Source organism: Tinamus guttatus, unplaced genomic scaffold (assembly GCF_059628265.1).
Source record: "Tinamus guttatus ecotype Peru unplaced genomic scaffold, ASM5962826v1 Tinamus_guttatus_pri_ptg000246l, whole genome shotgun sequence".
Taxonomy (NCBI): domain Eukaryota; kingdom Metazoa; phylum Chordata; class Aves; order Tinamiformes; family Tinamidae; genus Tinamus; species Tinamus guttatus.
In genome coordinates, this window is record NW_028288780.1 from 4676077 (window position 1) to 4693063 (window position 16987).

General features: G+C 36.6%; 2 protein-coding genes across 3 annotated transcripts in view; one reads left to right on the plus strand and one right to left on the minus strand.

The window, feature by feature from the left end:
• Positions 1–16987, plus strand: part of MAT1A (methionine adenosyltransferase 1A) — a 133965-nt gene that overhangs the window by 30528 nt on the left and 86450 nt on the right. The gene's annotated exons all lie outside the window — the stretch shown is intronic.
• TSPAN14 (tetraspanin 14) overlaps positions 4734–16987 on the minus strand; it is a 32285-nt gene continuing 20031 nt past the window's right edge. Inside the window, exons 3-9 of one of the 2 annotated variants that reach the window (XM_088526376.1) lie at positions 16318–16368; positions 10800–10946; positions 9355–9525; positions 7933–8058; positions 7490–7534; positions 6813–6932; positions 4734–4924 (exon numbers count right to left, since the gene is read on the minus strand). In XM_088526376.1, the coding sequence (XP_088382502.1) occupies positions 4853–4924; positions 6813–6932; positions 7490–7534; positions 7933–8058; positions 9355–9525; positions 10800–10946; positions 16318–16368 (732 nt within the window). In that variant the 3' untranslated portion in view covers positions 4734–4852. Of the gene's footprint in view, positions 4925–6812; positions 6933–7489; positions 7535–7932; positions 8059–9354; positions 9526–10799; positions 10947–12705; positions 12777–16317; positions 16369–16987 lie in introns of those variants that run through there. The other variant, XM_088526377.1, reaches the window with a different exon arrangement.

A 16987-nucleotide genomic window follows, 5' to 3' on the forward strand; every position in this document is an offset into this window, starting at 1 on the left:
GGCATGAGGACATGCATGTAAACTAGCAGTAAAAGTTACTTTTAGAAAAACAAACTGTTGTCTTTTAAAAATAATAAAATTGAGAATATTTAAAAGTCAATAAGTCTTCCAATTCTCAAACAATTTGAGTGTGACTTGCTTAGGCCTACATAACAACCATTATGACTTCTTGTTGTAAAAGCTAGTTTCAACAAAAGCTTTCTAATTTGCAAAGCTCACTAAAACTAGTTAGTCCATTCCACTTGCAATTAACCCTCAGCAACTATCACTGTCAGGAATACTCTGGAGAAACAACACTCTCCAAAACCACTCCAGATAAGTCACTTACGATATGAGCAGATTGTGATTGCATACTGGAGAGAAGGAAAAAAAAAACAGCTAATGTGCTGGCTGTGACTCCCTCTTTCCCTCTTTCTTAAAGCACAACAGCATGGGTATTCCCACCCCCCTCCTTTTATATCAGCATGAGGAGAAAAAAAAAAAAAAAGAATATAGCTTCAGACAATCTCAGATTGTGAATGAGATAGAGTTGTTACCACAACACACATTAGTATATGTTTGGGATCTGGTACAAGGTATACACTTGCAGCAACCGCATTTAAGCTCTCACACTAACAAAACAAGTAAGAACCCAGCCTTAACATTCCACAATGAGAAGTTTTAGTAAAACGAAGCACAAACATTATGCATTAACTGTAGAAATGCTAGAGAAAGCAGACACCTATTTATGCAAAATGCCTCCTGCAAACCTGTAAGTAATTTTTATTCTGCATTCTTACAGTAATTTCAGGAACCTTGCTCAGACATGACAAATCGTGAACTGTGCATACCACAGGAGATAACAATGGACAGTATTAGTCATGGGTATCATGGGTATCTAGTAGCTTTGAGTATCTAGATGTGATCATTTTATCTCTACACTGTTCGCAGATCTTCATAATGGCTTTTAACTTTTTTCTTTCAGAATTTATTCATAAAACAAAAGCATCTAGGGACTCTAATATTCAGAAAACAGGAGGACAAAAATAAAGCAACAATTTTCAGCCATACGCACATGAACATTAATGGATTTTTACTATTTTTGTAGTCAAAGTGCAGTGTCAGCAGTCAGTTTAAACCCCCCCAAAATATTAAGTGACAGCATACAAATCTTAAAAAAGAAGTGCCAGCAGTATAAAACATTAAAATTTATTTAATCAAATTTAAGGTTTGACAAAAATATACTGAAAGTCACTCATAAAAGCCATCACAGAAGAAAAGACAGAACCTCACCTTCTAAACAACATTCAAGCTGCATGATGACTCATGACAGAAGCGATGAGTGTGGAAACAAAAACCAAAGTCATTCTCGGTATATTAAACAAGTCAATGCATTAGTCTCATTGGAGCTGGAGCACAAATCAACCTACATGGCATGGTATAGAGGGGTCACCAAAACTCAAGACCCTTTGGGAGAAACATTCAGGTTTTCATGAGGAGATTAGAGCCTCTCCTTTGGTCACTTCATTTTGTTCAGTACTCGAGATTCAGCCCTTCTCTTCACCTCCAGGGAAACTTCGTCCAAATCCAGGTATATTAACAGAAACAAAAAAGCAGTGGCATTGCCAAACATACTGACAAATAAATACACTAATTCACAGAAATAAACTGCGCTTATAACTGAGAAATAAAACAATCATGTTGAATGATAAGTTTTCTTATCTCAGTACAGTCATTCAAGCCTAATCTCCTATTTGACATTGTTGTTAAAGAACTTGTTTCTATTGTAGTGTTAGTGAAGATGTTCCAGATGCAACCACTGAAGCCTCACACTTACCAACATCTCCTTGGAAAGTGGTTGATTTGCTTCTCCTTCAGGTGTGAGCCTGCCTCTATCGCTCTAGGTGCTTTTGCTGACAGGACTTGTTTAAAGCATAACCTAAATCTTCAGCATGAGGTCACTGCAGGCTCATAAAAAAGGCACTAGAAATAACTTTAAGTAGAAAATAAGAAAATTGCCCAAGACTGAAATTACACTAGCTATGTATACCACCAGTGGAGGTATACATTAAAATATGTTGGGACAAAAAACAGTCCTGATTGTTGTGATTTTAAAAAAGTGATACTGAATGAACACAGTATATCCATTGTGAAAAAACAGAAAAGACCACGAATTTAAAGACCCTGTAACACACTGAGCTTGCTTTCTTGAATTAGGTTCCAAACCACTGAAGTTCTGATACACTGCTGCTGCTAACAGGGCCAGAGCCAATAAGAAAAGGTAGAAAGGTGATGCTTGAAATAAACCGTTTTGCATTTAAATTGTATTTCAAAAAGGATCTGAATACTCATTTGTCTTCAAGTAGCTTGGTGGTATTTGTGGGGATGGCTGAATTCTGATCACTGACATTGGCCCTTGTCAGCAGTTAATTTTAGTGCATGAATTCTACTGGCTTTCGTGAAGCTATAATGATTTATATCAACAGTGGAAATGACTTCACAGCATTAGGAGCTGACTAGGTCCAAAAATGGCAAAGAAACATATTCCCTAAATACTATTTTCACTCAAACATTATACAAATATATAACATCCCTCTCTAATTTTACATGCATCAGATTACTATAAATAACCTAAACACAATAAGTTGCATGACGAGGCTTTACAAAATTTCAAGCAATTTAAAGCAAAGGTTACTGAACACTGCTTTGTTGCTTGCAAAGTAGCAGCACCAGCAGCAAGTTTTTGGCTGTTCCTAGTGGACTAGATAAAATAGGCTCAAATTCAAGGCTCTGAAGAAATGCCTCTTGCTCTCTTTTCAATGACCTTGCAAGCTCTCATCTACTGCTTTTACCTTGTTGTATATCGAAATTTAAATCACAGTGCACTTTTGCAGATTGTACTTTCAGGTTTTTCAGATGAGTAATAGCAGACTGTTCTTTGCTACTCTAAGGAAATCAGCCATGCTTAAACAAGCTTCCTTCTCCTGTTGTGCCTCAATCACTGGCAAAAAAAAAAAAAAAAAAAACACACCTGTAAAAGCTCAAATGAAATATACATGCAAAATACAGCACTGTGTGAGGTGTTTCACAGATTAAAAGCTTGAAGAATGTCTGGACACTCAATAGAGACCAAAAATTCTTACTCTAGATCAGCTTTTGCCAGTGGAATGTTATCACATGCATAATGCAAATAAAGGTATTTATAGAGATGCATGCAGAAGTCTGGCTTCCTAATAAAGTCATATGTACTTTGGAAATACAAGCATTAAATCCTTCAGGCAGACTATAGGTAACAAAATACCATTATAAAAATATATACTTTTCTAGAATTTATACTATGTTAGGCACTGTAAATAAACCTGCTCTCCCTGAAAAACACAGCTGTCATAGGAAGCAGTAAACAATTTGTTAGTATACAGTCCACAGTAAAATTGACATCTATAACTATTTCCAAGAGCTTTTCAGTCACATACTCCTATCTTTTAAAGCTAAAGATACTATGCCAAACATGGCACAGAAAACAGAAGAGCAATACCTTTGTAGCCACTATAATCCTGATCCAAAGGCTTCTAAGCAAAGAATTCTCAGTAAGTTTGAGAAACTCTTGACAGGTCTTCAGATTAAGCCGCAAGAATGGACGGCGGGGGCAGAAGAATGCTTTTCTTCCAGTAAAGCCAAAGAAAAATTTTACTTTAACAGTAATACTTCAGTTTGCAGAAATGGTTCCAAGAAAATGGTTCTAGTCACCATATTGCGACTGGACTGGCAATTGAACCATGCATTAGAAAAACAGAATTGAAGACTCAACTGCATAAAAAGGTTTTGAAAAGCTCTGCTCTAATATTCTACTAAATTTATATTCCCTGATAAAGTTCAAAAGGGATTAATGTTGACTATGTTTTGGGTCTACATGTTGACCGTATTTTGGATGTTGACTCAAGCCTTGATATTAGCAATCTGAATTTGTGATGATGAGACAGATGGGCCTAAACACTCAAGGAAAAACTACCTCTAAATAGCTGCATTTTGAAATTTCTGTATGCCTCACTTTTAGAGATGTTATTGATCAAAAAAAGCTAAGTAGTTTTCTTACTCTATAAATAAAAGCTATTAACAAGCTTTTCAGAAAGGAAATGCTGCATCAGGGATTCACCCCCTCACACCCAAATAAAGGTATTTGTAACATATAATACTATGGATAGCAGTCAGAATTTTCCCCTCAAGAAAATATACGATCTTTCAAAATCTCTGGGTTACTCCATCTCTCAAGTTCAGCACAAGTTCCTGGCTCCCGAGACATCTATGTTATTCCTAGTCAGAGGAAAATATCCCCTACTTCTGCACAACTGAGAATTAAACAAACTAGAAAATTAGTCTTTTTCTCTCCTTTCAAATACCATGACCACTACAGCTCCTGAGTATCTTGCCACATTGACAACATGGGTCTTCATAGATATTCAAACATTTTCAAGACTGAGGAGATCAGCATGTCTTCAGAAGTGATTACAACACTGAGATTGATGACAACAGTTGGGAGTAAAAACTGAACAATCTTCAAGACAGTTCAAGAAACTTAATAGCAGTTGTGTTTCTCCTTGCTACATTCTTCAAAAATCTGTTCCTCTGATATTTCATTTGTTCCACAGCGAAGAGCAACTCTGGTGCAATAAGTTATCCCTTTGGTAAAAAAGGCAGACAGGTGTGTGTGTTCAAGATCCTTTTTTGTACCAGTGTGTAACGAAGTACGAGCAGGTGAGAGCCACATATGGCTTTTAATAACAGGCATGTTTCATGGTCTGCGCACTTTTCACCTTGAAGTCCAACCAATAGCAGTAAAACATACTTCTCTTGCGACAGATCTGTGCATTTACATTCAGAAGGCATTACCTGCCTTTACAGCTTCAATATCAGAAATCAATGTCCTGGCTAGGAAAATCCCAAAAATCTAAAAAGACAAAAAAACAAGCTGAGATGAAGCATTCTGAATGTATCAGTCTAGGACAACTTGAAAAATTAGAGCATGTTGCCATTAGTCATTACCACAGAATGAGAATCAACTTTTTGCATGGTCGAGTTACACTGTATTGAATTCAGCGCTACTGTTCTTGTGAATAAGGACTGACATTCATGAACTGTTTGCTGATTTGGATATCTTTTTTAGGCAGGATCATCTGTCAAGATCTGGGTCCTAACAAAAGACTCTATTAAAACAGCTATAATGGCAGCAGAATCTAGTAGAAGAGATAATTGACGATAAAAAGATATTTTGAATGCTCCTGAAGCATCAAATATAAACCTCTCCATGTTCTACAGAAAAGAAGGATCCTCACAGCCTAGTGAACCTGGGTCTTGTAACACTTGCACTTACATGTCACTAAATCATAAAAGTCTCATTTTCATGCACTGCTAAACTGATTTATCCAGTCAATTTTTGGCATTTTGTTATGTATACACATATATAGTGCACAGTTAGCTATGCTAACTCTTACGAAACTCTGACGTTAACTCTTATAAGAGTTATGAAGCTCTTATCATAAATGGTAATGAAAGAGGTCTCAGATCATGGAGACATCCAACTTGAAAACTTCCTGGAAAAGTTGAATGAATTATGAAATTCCAATTTACAAGTTGAAAATATACTCTTAACTCAGCACATTTCCTGAAAAATATTATTAAAAAGGAAAAAAAAAACAATGGAGTGAAGTTTTGGGAAAGTTTCAAGTTTTACAAGTAGACAAATTATGTCTAACTCAATCCTACCATGAAACAGCTTAGCACCCAAAGATCCAGTCTGAAAATACAAATGAAATTTGTCTCAGAGGCTCAGTCAACGCGCTGCCAGATGATTAAGCTTTATGTCTTGAGCATCCTCCTAAGTGAAGATGTTGCTTTCAGGACAGCAGGACTCTACAAGCCAAGGAAGCGCTACCAACAGATTATGGACAATATTTCAGAAAGAGCCATAAGGGGACGTGTTGCAAGGCTAGGAAAAAATGTGTTGTGCCTGTTTGCTAGGGCTATGGTCAACACATTCTTCCAGTTACAAGGAAAATTTTGCGGTAGAGTTAACAAGTTCATAATTTTCCACTACAAACAAAGCAGCATCATAGGATTGCAACTTAGGTAAGTGTAAACAACTGCCACAGTAAAAGCAGGATCCACTTGGAAAGATGAGATCACTATCTTTTACATTTTAGTTCACTTTCTCTGATATACCAAATGGAGACAGGGTACTGAAAGAGGCTACAGCAATTCCCTCACCTAGTTCTGCTAATATCGTATACACAACTTGTTCACCAACTTCCCTATTGTTCTATTTTTGACTTTCTGAGCAGTTTGATATATGAATTGACCTACTGAGTGGCAGGTCTCAGGAATATCCCAAGAAAGGGATGTGAAAATAATGAAATCCACTTATTTGTGATAAAAAGATGTAGTTCAGACCTACTTATTGATCTCTCACAGCACACTGAAGTTTAAGACATTATATTTATATATGTTTAAAAATATAAAATATTTTTATATCACCTAATGATGTAACCGCATATTATAAATATACAATAATTAACACGTGCTACCATATTAGACTGCACACAATATATAATTTAATGCATTTTTAAATGACCTCCATTTCTCTGAAGATCATAATTTTGCAAGAAGGAAACCAATTTCATTATCCTTATAAAAAAGCTGTTTTTGCCAAACTGTTCTTATACCTAAAAGCATCCAAAGTGTCCAAACATCTGCTGTCCCCTTCCATAACTACTTAAAAAGCCACTACTCAGTGGCTCTGTACTTGTAAAATTGAAGACAGCATAACAAAAACAACCAACCTGCAGCAGGGAGATAGCTATGAAGACACCTGCAACAATGTAGATATTTCGCGGTAACCAAGCTTCAAGTGCAAGAATACAGCCTTTGATGAAGATCTGATCATCCCACTGGCTCTTGCTCTAAACACAGAGAAAAATTTGAAAACACATCACTTTCAGTCAGGTTTGTTACACCACCATTTGATATCATGGCATGCTATAAACAAACTAATGCTTCTTCACATATGCTGCTAATGTTCCTAACCAAGCTCCAGACATAGATATGCCCTAATTAACTCGGGGAATGCCAGGACAATGATGTTAGTATCTAATCGCAAATCCTACTTATGTTTTATAATTAGCATAGAACAGAATTCAGAAAAGATATTAAGAATAATTGAGACTTCTGAATGCAAGTTTTACCCCTTTCCAAAACTAACTTTTCTTTCTACCTGTTCCATCACTTGCTTTCTCCACCTTCCCATAGTCCAGACAAATTTACCTTAAACAGAGGAACATTTCCCCCTACTCTACTAGCATGCTGCAGCACAATTAATTAGCTCCCAGAATTTCAGGCTACTGACAGTATCACTAGTTCCACATAATTACTTATTTTGCCTATGCAGGTACTAAGTGTGATTTGCAAGATAGTTATATCTACACATCTAGTAGCAGACAGTAACATCCTAGCACCTTACCTTCTTTCTGACATCATAGCCACACTGTGTATTCACAACTTTTTGCTGCAAACAAACAAACAAAAAGAAAAATATATCAATTTATTTCTAAGCACTTATGATTACAGAATATTTTTATCTATCTGCTAGGTTCCTGGACAAGCAAAAACTGCCAAAATCAGTATTTTTGTAAGAGCATTTGGCAAAGCAGTAGCAGAACACTAGCACTTACAGATCAAGACTATACAAAATTTGTGGTGACAATACACTCCCACCTGTATGACAGTTGCCACAGTTTGATAATAAAAAGAATGAAATAGACATTTTCTTTTGTTTCTATCACAATAGTATTTTTGATAGTTTAGAAGCTCTTTTACAGTTCTAGGCATCACACCATATTCAGGATGTGCTTCCTTTCATAATTCCACAACATCACAGCAATACAAAGCCAGGAAACAACTTACAGCAGGATCAGGTATACAACAGGAAAAAGGAACACCACACTTCTCTCGACTTTTGCTTTCACTGCTACAGTTAAAGTATATGTTAAGATCCCAGTCATCTGGGCCCTGGGCACCACAGCAATGGTTCTGCAACAGATAAACAAACACTTAGCATTCGGGGTTATTTTAAAGACAATAAAACCATTGAATAGTTCTCCAAAATGGTATCTGCTGACTTTCATTTTCCAAAGGCTGTGCAGATTTAATTTTGTACTGTAGTACTGCTAGTGGATAATCTATAGCATGGCTCTACGAGATCAACAAAACTAGTCTGGCACACTGCTGCTGGAAATGAGTGTCAACATGACATCGTAAGATTTGTCACTGAAGATGTAATTCCCATATGTAATTATAATAAATCCATAAATGGTACAACAAGAATTTACAAAAATACTTTGTTTTTCATTATTTCCAAGTCAACCCAAAACTGAATTATGGGGAATGTCTCCTGAAATTTGTGACTGGAACTTTAAATCTTCATGAATCAACAAGTTTTCGCCTCCCTACATACTGCAAAAAATGATCAAATATTTATTTGCGAACATGCTCTTTTAAATTAACAAGATTTTCATTTTCAATGGCACACTGATATGCTCTGACATTCATATTCAAATTAACTGATAAAGACAGTCAGCTCTAGAAGTATTTCATACACATCTCTTGACCTAAACAGTGTCATTACTAGAATCCAGACTTTTCAGTCAATGTCCAAGTTCTGGAATTAATGGAACTTAAGCTGCTCCTAAATTATGCCTTGCAGTTGACCGACCTCAATAATTTAGGGTGCAAGCCTTTCACCATAATTCAAGAATTTAAAACATACAGCCACACAGATTTTCCTGGTACCTAATACAGTTCCCTCCTCTTTCAGGAGGTCTCTAGCTTTTCTTTGTCCACAGCCACTCTTCACAAAACTTATATTATCTTAATTATCCCTAACATATCCCTAAGCTTAGTTTAATTCCATCACCCGCCTTTCCCCATCCTTTGGTTCACTGTGAGATCTGTCTCAGAAGATAAGAGGCCCTGTACATAACTCATGTCTCCTAAAATAATGTAGGCTAGACACTGTTTTATTTATTTTTTTTAGGGGGGGTCAAGATAGTTTTGTTGCTAGCTTTTTAAAATGCCGCAATATCATGATCAGAACAGGGAAGCAAGTCAAAGGCATCAAAAAGCAGATACGTGTTTGGCAGACCTGCTACATTAGCACTTAGAAGAGCATGGTAACTCAGAAGTCTTGCCTCCCTAATGCTTTCGGTACAGAAAGAGCAGCACCATTAACTACTGGGGATGATAAAAGGGTATAATACACAAAGGGGAAAACTTCTCTAGCTACATCTTCTCCTAGAAGGCACAAAAGTAACACGGATATTAACTTACAATTTTCTGTAGTGAATCAATGAGGTTCTGAAGGTCAATATCATCTCGGTAGGACTTAATGTTATTCTCAAAGAATTCCTTGACCCTGTCCCTCACCCAGTCCTGAAACAGGAAAGCCAGAACTGCCACTGCCATCTCCAGAAGAAATATAAACATAATCGCTCCACAGAACTGCAAAATCAAAGTCACAAATTAGAAAAGATAAATCCAGTTTAAATGCATGCCTACTCTAACGCTGCCAAAAAAGACTGTGCTGGCCACCTCTCATAGCAGTACTGTGTGAGGATTTTAATCTCAGTAAGCATACACCAAAAAAGTCTGGTTAACTGAAGAGTAAACAAAAACATTGCATCATAGTCACTTTGCACATGCATGAAAATACTGACAAACAAGAGGCTACAAAAAGCAAGACTAAAGAAGCCCTGACAAAGTTCTGCTTGCATTGTTTCAATCTTCATTGCTTTTTCCAAGGTTAATTGTTTCTAAATCTGAAGTAAAAAAAGAAATCTCAGTACCAAAAAGAAATGTTTGATAGATTTCATGTTAATCATTTAAGTTCCCTAATTTTGCTTACCAAACACACCGAAGATTTAAATCACAGAATCCCTAAAGTTGGAAGGGACCTCTAGAGATCACCTAGTCCAACTTCCCTGCACATGCAGGGTCACCTAGAGCACGTGGCACAGGACTGCGTCCAAGCGGGTTTTGAAGATCTCCAGAGAAGGAGACTCCACAACCTCTCTGGGCAGCCTGTTCCAGTGCTCTGTCACCCTCACTGGTAAGAAATTTTTCCTTAAGTTCCCGTGGAGCTTTTGGTGCTTCAGTTTGTGGTCATTACCTCTAGTTCTATCACTGGCTACCACTGAAAATAGGCTCCCTCATCCTCCTCACTGCCTCCCTTGAGGTATTTATATACACTGATCAGGTCCCTTCTCAGCCTTCTCTTCTCCAGGCTGAACAGACCCAGCTCTCTCAGTCTTTCCTCACAGGGCAGATGTTCCAGGCCCCTGAGCATCCTTGTTGTCCTGAGCTAGACTCTTTCCAAATTTTTAAGGGATTTCATTTTCCTCAAGAACTAATGAAAGGAATCATAATGCCTTCACTGACTCCATGTGTTCCAGAATACCTTATTTTGGGAGATAATAAAATCATTATTTTATATTTTGAAACACATACTATAAAGATACCAGCACAAGGAATAGCAGGAAGGTAACAGCACAAAGAATTAAATAATGCAAGAAACATTTGCCAAAAGGGAGGAAAAAAAGATTTAAACCTACATTGCTTTAAATGCCATTTCCCAGTGAGGCTTGTCAGCACAATAAATTTACCATGTATATTGTAATATTCATGCTCTATAAAGTCATTTTCTGGTTTTGCTCACTAGTCTATCATCTGCTTCTCTCTTATGCATAATCATCTACTAGTATAACGAAGTTACTTACAAACTTTAGAAGGCAGATGTTTTCTCTCAGTGCTCCTACACAACCAGCAAATCCCAGAGTAAACATCACTATTCCCACCAGTAAGACTAGTACCACTGGGTCCAGACCATGAAGACCAGTCACTTTCGTTAGATCAGACAACACACCCTGAAAAACCAAAACAGGGTAAGGGAAAAGGTTACCACCATGCACGTTTTTTATTGAACTTTTTTCATTTAACATGTTATTTCCATGTGAATCACTCAAGTCTACTTGTACACCTTCAGAGACCAAAAAAATCCCCATTTCATAAGCATGTTTAATAAGCAAATTCAATATGCTTGTCAGAGATGTTTTTTCAACAAGATCTGTAAAGGTTCAAGAAGTAATTTGCACAGTGAGCCCACAAATACCTGCTATGGATTTACATGAAGTTTTATAACAGGACCATGGTAAATAGACAAAGAACAACATGCAACCCTTACAACTTCATAGATAGCTTTCACAGGTGACCCTCCAGAGAAGTCTGTGACAAGAGTTATTTGCAGTACTATTTTTCTTCATTCCAGCACAGGAATTTGACTGAATGCAAGGTTAGATTTACTAAGCCTTCTACAAAACAGCACAGTCCCACTGTAGTCAACTTTATAGAATACCTTTTCCTGGACCTATCTGCCAAACAAGCTTCCACAAGATGGTGCCAAAAGCTTAATGCTATCACAGAATACTGGCTTGGTTTTGAGGCAAAAGATTTAGTATTTTATATTACTTGAAAAGTGTCAGTTGGAATAAAATCACACCAGTTTAAGTCTTAAAAAACAAACAAACAACAACAACAAAAAAACCACACACCCTAAACCCCAACAAAACCTTCATATTCAAAACATTCATATTAACCATTTAAACACTTGTGTGGCAGAAAGGGACATAATATCCTAGCTACAAAACACATTATGGATAATGTATTAAGGGAGGTGAACAAAATTTTAGTTGTACCTTTCCTGTCACTGAACATACTTCGGACTGCTCCTCTAAAATCTTTCAAAATGCCAAACAGCCCTGATATTTCACCCCCCACACCTCAAATAGTTCTCACACCGCAAAGTTATATTCCCTAAGGGACATCTTACAATCTTAAACAACATGCATTTTTATTAACTATCCTAATGCTCCACTTAATTTTACTTATCACACCTGTCTGCCCAGATCTTAGGCCAGATTTCTGCGTCTATGTCAATACAGGGCTAACGCAATGAAGCTCTCATTCTTTCCAATTTAGGGTTTAGAGAAATTAACAAAAAACAGTCTGTAGGGACATGCAGGTGGCCATGCAATAGTCTGAGCATTCCTCATTTTGCAATAAAGAACCATTTTAATAATAGAAAACCTTTCCTTTAACAATAACAAAAGAAATGGAGCTTCACACAGCAAGATGAACTTTGCAGAAAAGCAACACTTAAACACATCCTGCAACTAAGGGATATATTCTCAATCTAGTTATATTCAGTACAAGAAGCTTTCAAATAGACATCTAGAGGTCACAATTCATAACAGCCACTTATTTATGTTAAGAACATATAAAGCCATTTCACTACTCAGGTATTTGCACTAGATTAGGAGTGAAAAATAACACATTCCAAGGGAACACCATAGAAAAAATCCATGTTACTTTATGTGCATACATAAGCGAAATATCATCTTAGAAATATTGCATTAGAAGAAATTTGACATGGAATAACTTAATTAGCTGATAAAAATCCATTAGCAGTATCTTAGTGACATATAACAGTTTATTTCCCCTCCCACAATGTGCTCCTTAACAAATTTGTTAGAATCATTTATTTAACAATGGGACAACAGAGTATTTTTTAAAATCAACAGTCCAAAAGAATGAAAAATTAATTTTACTTTAGAATTGAAAAATCACCTTGCAACAGCTAGTAACAAAGAGTTGAAATACTCCATGAAAAGGTGAGGTCATTATGATTTATAGTCTTCCTCTCTATTCAGAAAGGCTTAGGCAGCAAAATCTCACTGGTGACATTTTCATCCTTACAACTACAAAAGCTAACTGCTAACTTCAAGTTTGATCTACTGGGACATTTTCCAGAGTCTCACCTAACCAAAGTCCTGTATCAGAAGAGGGATTTAATGAGCAATGCAAAGAGCATCTAGAGTGATTTTGAGTATATTCTACAACCAGTAAGCTTTGAAACCAGTCAGTACATGAACAGGATGTTGAAGCTTTCACAATTGTTTCTAGTCATCTCCTCCCCACACTGAAGCATAAGATTTTTACTGACAGTCTCTTGCTCAAGCAACATCTCTTAGAAAAAAACTTCCTCTGATCAAAGCATGTTACAAAGACAAGCACACATAAACTGGGCTCTATCATTCACTTTCAGATATAGCTGGTTCACAACACTTAAAATGTTCATATTTGAGGTTCACAAAATTCTCTTTTGAAACACGACTTTCTTTTTATCTAACCAAAGTGAAAAATCCTGACAAAACAAAGAAAGTGAGCAACAAGAAAAATAATCTGAGGGATTGCCTCATTCCACCTCTAAAGGTAGTCTTCCCTTCCACCATCCATGACATGGTATTGAGGATCTGCCCTCCCTTGCAACCAACAGCCAGGAATTCAAAGTGTCACTGACAGTGATTATAAAGGCTGTAGTAGAAATGAATTTGGAGACTCCTTCCCCCCTCATTTTTAAGGAAGAAAATTCTCCAAACAAGCAGAATAAACTGAACAACTGACTGCAATTTCTTGTGTTCCAACATGTATCTTTTGCATTTCAACCTGTCATGTTGCACCTCTGGTCTCACCTTCCATATACCCTCCAAATCAGCAGGTAGATGGTAATAAAACTTCCTCTCAGCTATCTTTCATGACTAAAGAAACCTGGTTCTAAACCTCTCCTCATGTATCGTGCTCCAGTTCTGATCATCTTGATAATCATCTCTTGGACTCACCACAGTGTCTTCTACAGAGAAGCCCAAAGCTGGACACAATACCCTAGATGCAGTCTGTTGCATGTGGTTGGAAGAATCTCTTGTCTTGCTCACTGGACACACTACTAACATAGCCCAGTATGCAGATGGTCATCCTTGTCATAGCTGACTGATATTTAATACCTGTCCACCAGATGACCAACCACTTTTTCACAAAGCAGTTTTCTGGGTAGTCAAGCCAAAAAACTGTACTGCTGCATCAGGTTATTCCAATCCAGATACAGGACTTCATTTACTATTTTGCCTCCTTAAGTTTATGAACCCATTTCTAAAGTGCAATGATGTCTCCCTAAGTAACAATCCCAGTTTTCAGTATACACAAGGTTTAAATACTGACAAATCACTGCTGAGAAGTCAAAATGAAGATGACTTTCACTAGAAGAACAAAGGGCTGAAAAATTAAAAGGAGCACCATGTACTCCAAGATACACTACAATATAGGATGTTCCAGTGATTAAATTTATCTTTAGGCTTATGGCTACAGCAGGACTTCTAGAATTCAGGAATTTACTTCTCATCTACTGCTCACCGAGACTTTCATTTGTAATATGGCATATCCCCACAAAAGCACTAGCGCTGAAAGATGACATTAATATGATAGAATATCTGCATTGCATAGAAAAACTGAAGTAAGAAGGTACAGATTTCATGAACCATTCAAAAGACTAAAGGTGTAAAGTTTAAGCAACTTATTTTTAAATAAGACAGACACCAGAAATAGTCCAGACAGATGTTAAAAGACAAAAAGGAGCCAACAACAAATTTAGCAACATTTTTCCTTTCAGTAGTTTAGTGTACCATAAAGGTCATTGAGCAAATGGAAGTAATTAAAAGATAGCCATTTCTGTCCACACATTTGATGTGCTTCTTTAACAGAAAACATTATATGCAATAATGAGATTTAATATGAGTTTAACTTCCCCTCTGAAGAAATGGACAGAAAATTCTGTTCTAACAGAATACGTGAACATACTTCTGCATGGAATTAGATTACTCACTGTATACCAAGGATTTATTTGCTTGGGTATGCCTAACACTTATTTGGTTGTGCAAATGTGTGTATGGGAATGGGGAGAAGAAAAATACCTCAGTATTAAGTTTTAATAAATCATTTCATTTTTAACAAATTCAGAAACCCAAGGCTTCTCTATACAAGGGTAGCTTCTTTGTATAGTCATTCTGAATGACGAAACTATACACTTAAATAAGTTTGTAATTAAAACATACTTACTCAGCAACACAGCTTCACAAGGGCAATGCTCTTTACTGTAAGCTACAGTGCAGATCAGTATATCTGATAGTAATTGTCACTTCTTCCTACTGCTCACAGTGATAATATTAAGGACATGGTTTTACATTTACATCAAGGGGGCAAAGCATTCATTTTCACATATATATTGCCTCTTGTCCTGTAAGAGAAGCATGTACATATGTGTCTGCACAGACTTGCCCAATTGAAGTTATTCAGCTGAATAACAGACTATTTTTGGTCCAGGTTTTTCCTTCCAGCTGGATCATATTCCCCAATTTTTTTCTTCTACATAGTCAACCACTTATGCAACTCCATAGAGAGAAAGGTGGAAGACTACAGATGGCTTTAAGCTGGCATTACTTCAGAAAGCTGGCTCCAATGACAGCCCAAAAAGAGAAAATAAATGGTACTAAAGCTCTCAGGCCTGCCTTTGCAGTAACGTAAATTCTAAAGTTGAGTTTTAAATTCTAAGCTGAGTTATGAAGAATGCTTTTCTTAGCAAACTGGTAACTATCAAGCCAGATCTTTACACTAAGAAATTGTTTTGCTTTAGATTGCTGTGAATAGAAATAGACAGAATGGCTAGCAGCAGAATAAACAGAGGGAAGAAGTCTGAAAGACATAAAATCTCAGAGAGAAAGGCTAGTAACACTTTTGTTCTTAGTTCTGCAAGGAAAAATACCATACTATCTTTCAAGCCTGGATCATTTTGCGTTTTTCACGCAAGAAATTAGCAAGAGAGTCTGTGTAGTTCAACATACCTTGCAGAAAGTGCTATCTAAATTTTTGAAGACAGTTTTTCCCAGTCTTCAGAAGGAGAATTAGCTGGAGGGCTAAATACTACACTCCTGAAGTCTGTCACATTTATTACTGCGTGTGCTTTTCTTGGTGTGTATATATAATAGTTATCTTTTAAATTCTTCGGAAACACTATTCCTTTCTAAAAAGGATCCATGGGGTCATTACTATATTTTTAAAATGTATTTTCTAAAATAACTAGTTTATGAACACTATATAAAGATTAAATTCTCTGTAAAATCCTTCTCACAGTTTACAAAGGTGTCTAAGCATCCCGCTCCACAATTTAATCTACTAGAAACTAGAACAAAACTCCAGCTAATTTCAGTTTAGACCATCTGAACACAGTCCTTTGTTTAGACACTATTTTTAATTCTCACTGCTTCCTGAGGAAGCAAAATGGTTTTAGATGGGGGCAGGAAAGTCAGGAGGGGGCCAGCCAGAGTAATATCAATCATTTTCTACGCTTACCTTTTCACTCCATGCCCACAGACCAGCTGCAAGGAAGGCCACTCCAGCTAGCTGAAGGGGAGGAAAAAAAAAAAAAAATTACATATACTAGTCAATGAGAAAACATATACCCAATCATGTAGACAGTAGGATTCTTGCTCAGAAAGAAAACAAATATTGCCTCCAATCCCAGTAAATAGTAACAAGAAATTCTTCCCCACTCTAGTAAAGGTGATTTAAAGTTTTCACTGCATAGCATTCCCACATTTTAAGAACTATTTTTCTGAAAATATTTGAAGTATATTGTGCAAGAAACACACCCTGCTAAATTAAGTTTGACATGTTCCTGTGCAGTGGAATTATCATTGGCCCATTAGCTTGTTTTAAACCGCTGTACACCATTTAAAAAAAAATCAGATAATTTAATGCACTACTTGAAGATTATTCCTCATTTATCATTCCTCTGCACCACCTCAGACTGAAGGTAACCATGGTTGATTTTTCCTAACTTCAGGCTCATTACATTATCCTCTATTGCAGAGTTTCTCTTCTTCCATTTCTTGACTTCCTTAAGGTCCTTTAAATTAAGCTTAGTAAGTGGATAGACCACTACATACCAAACAAATTTAACAATGTACAAACTCTATATCAATGTTCAAATAATTAATATTTCTAAATCAAATTAATTCAA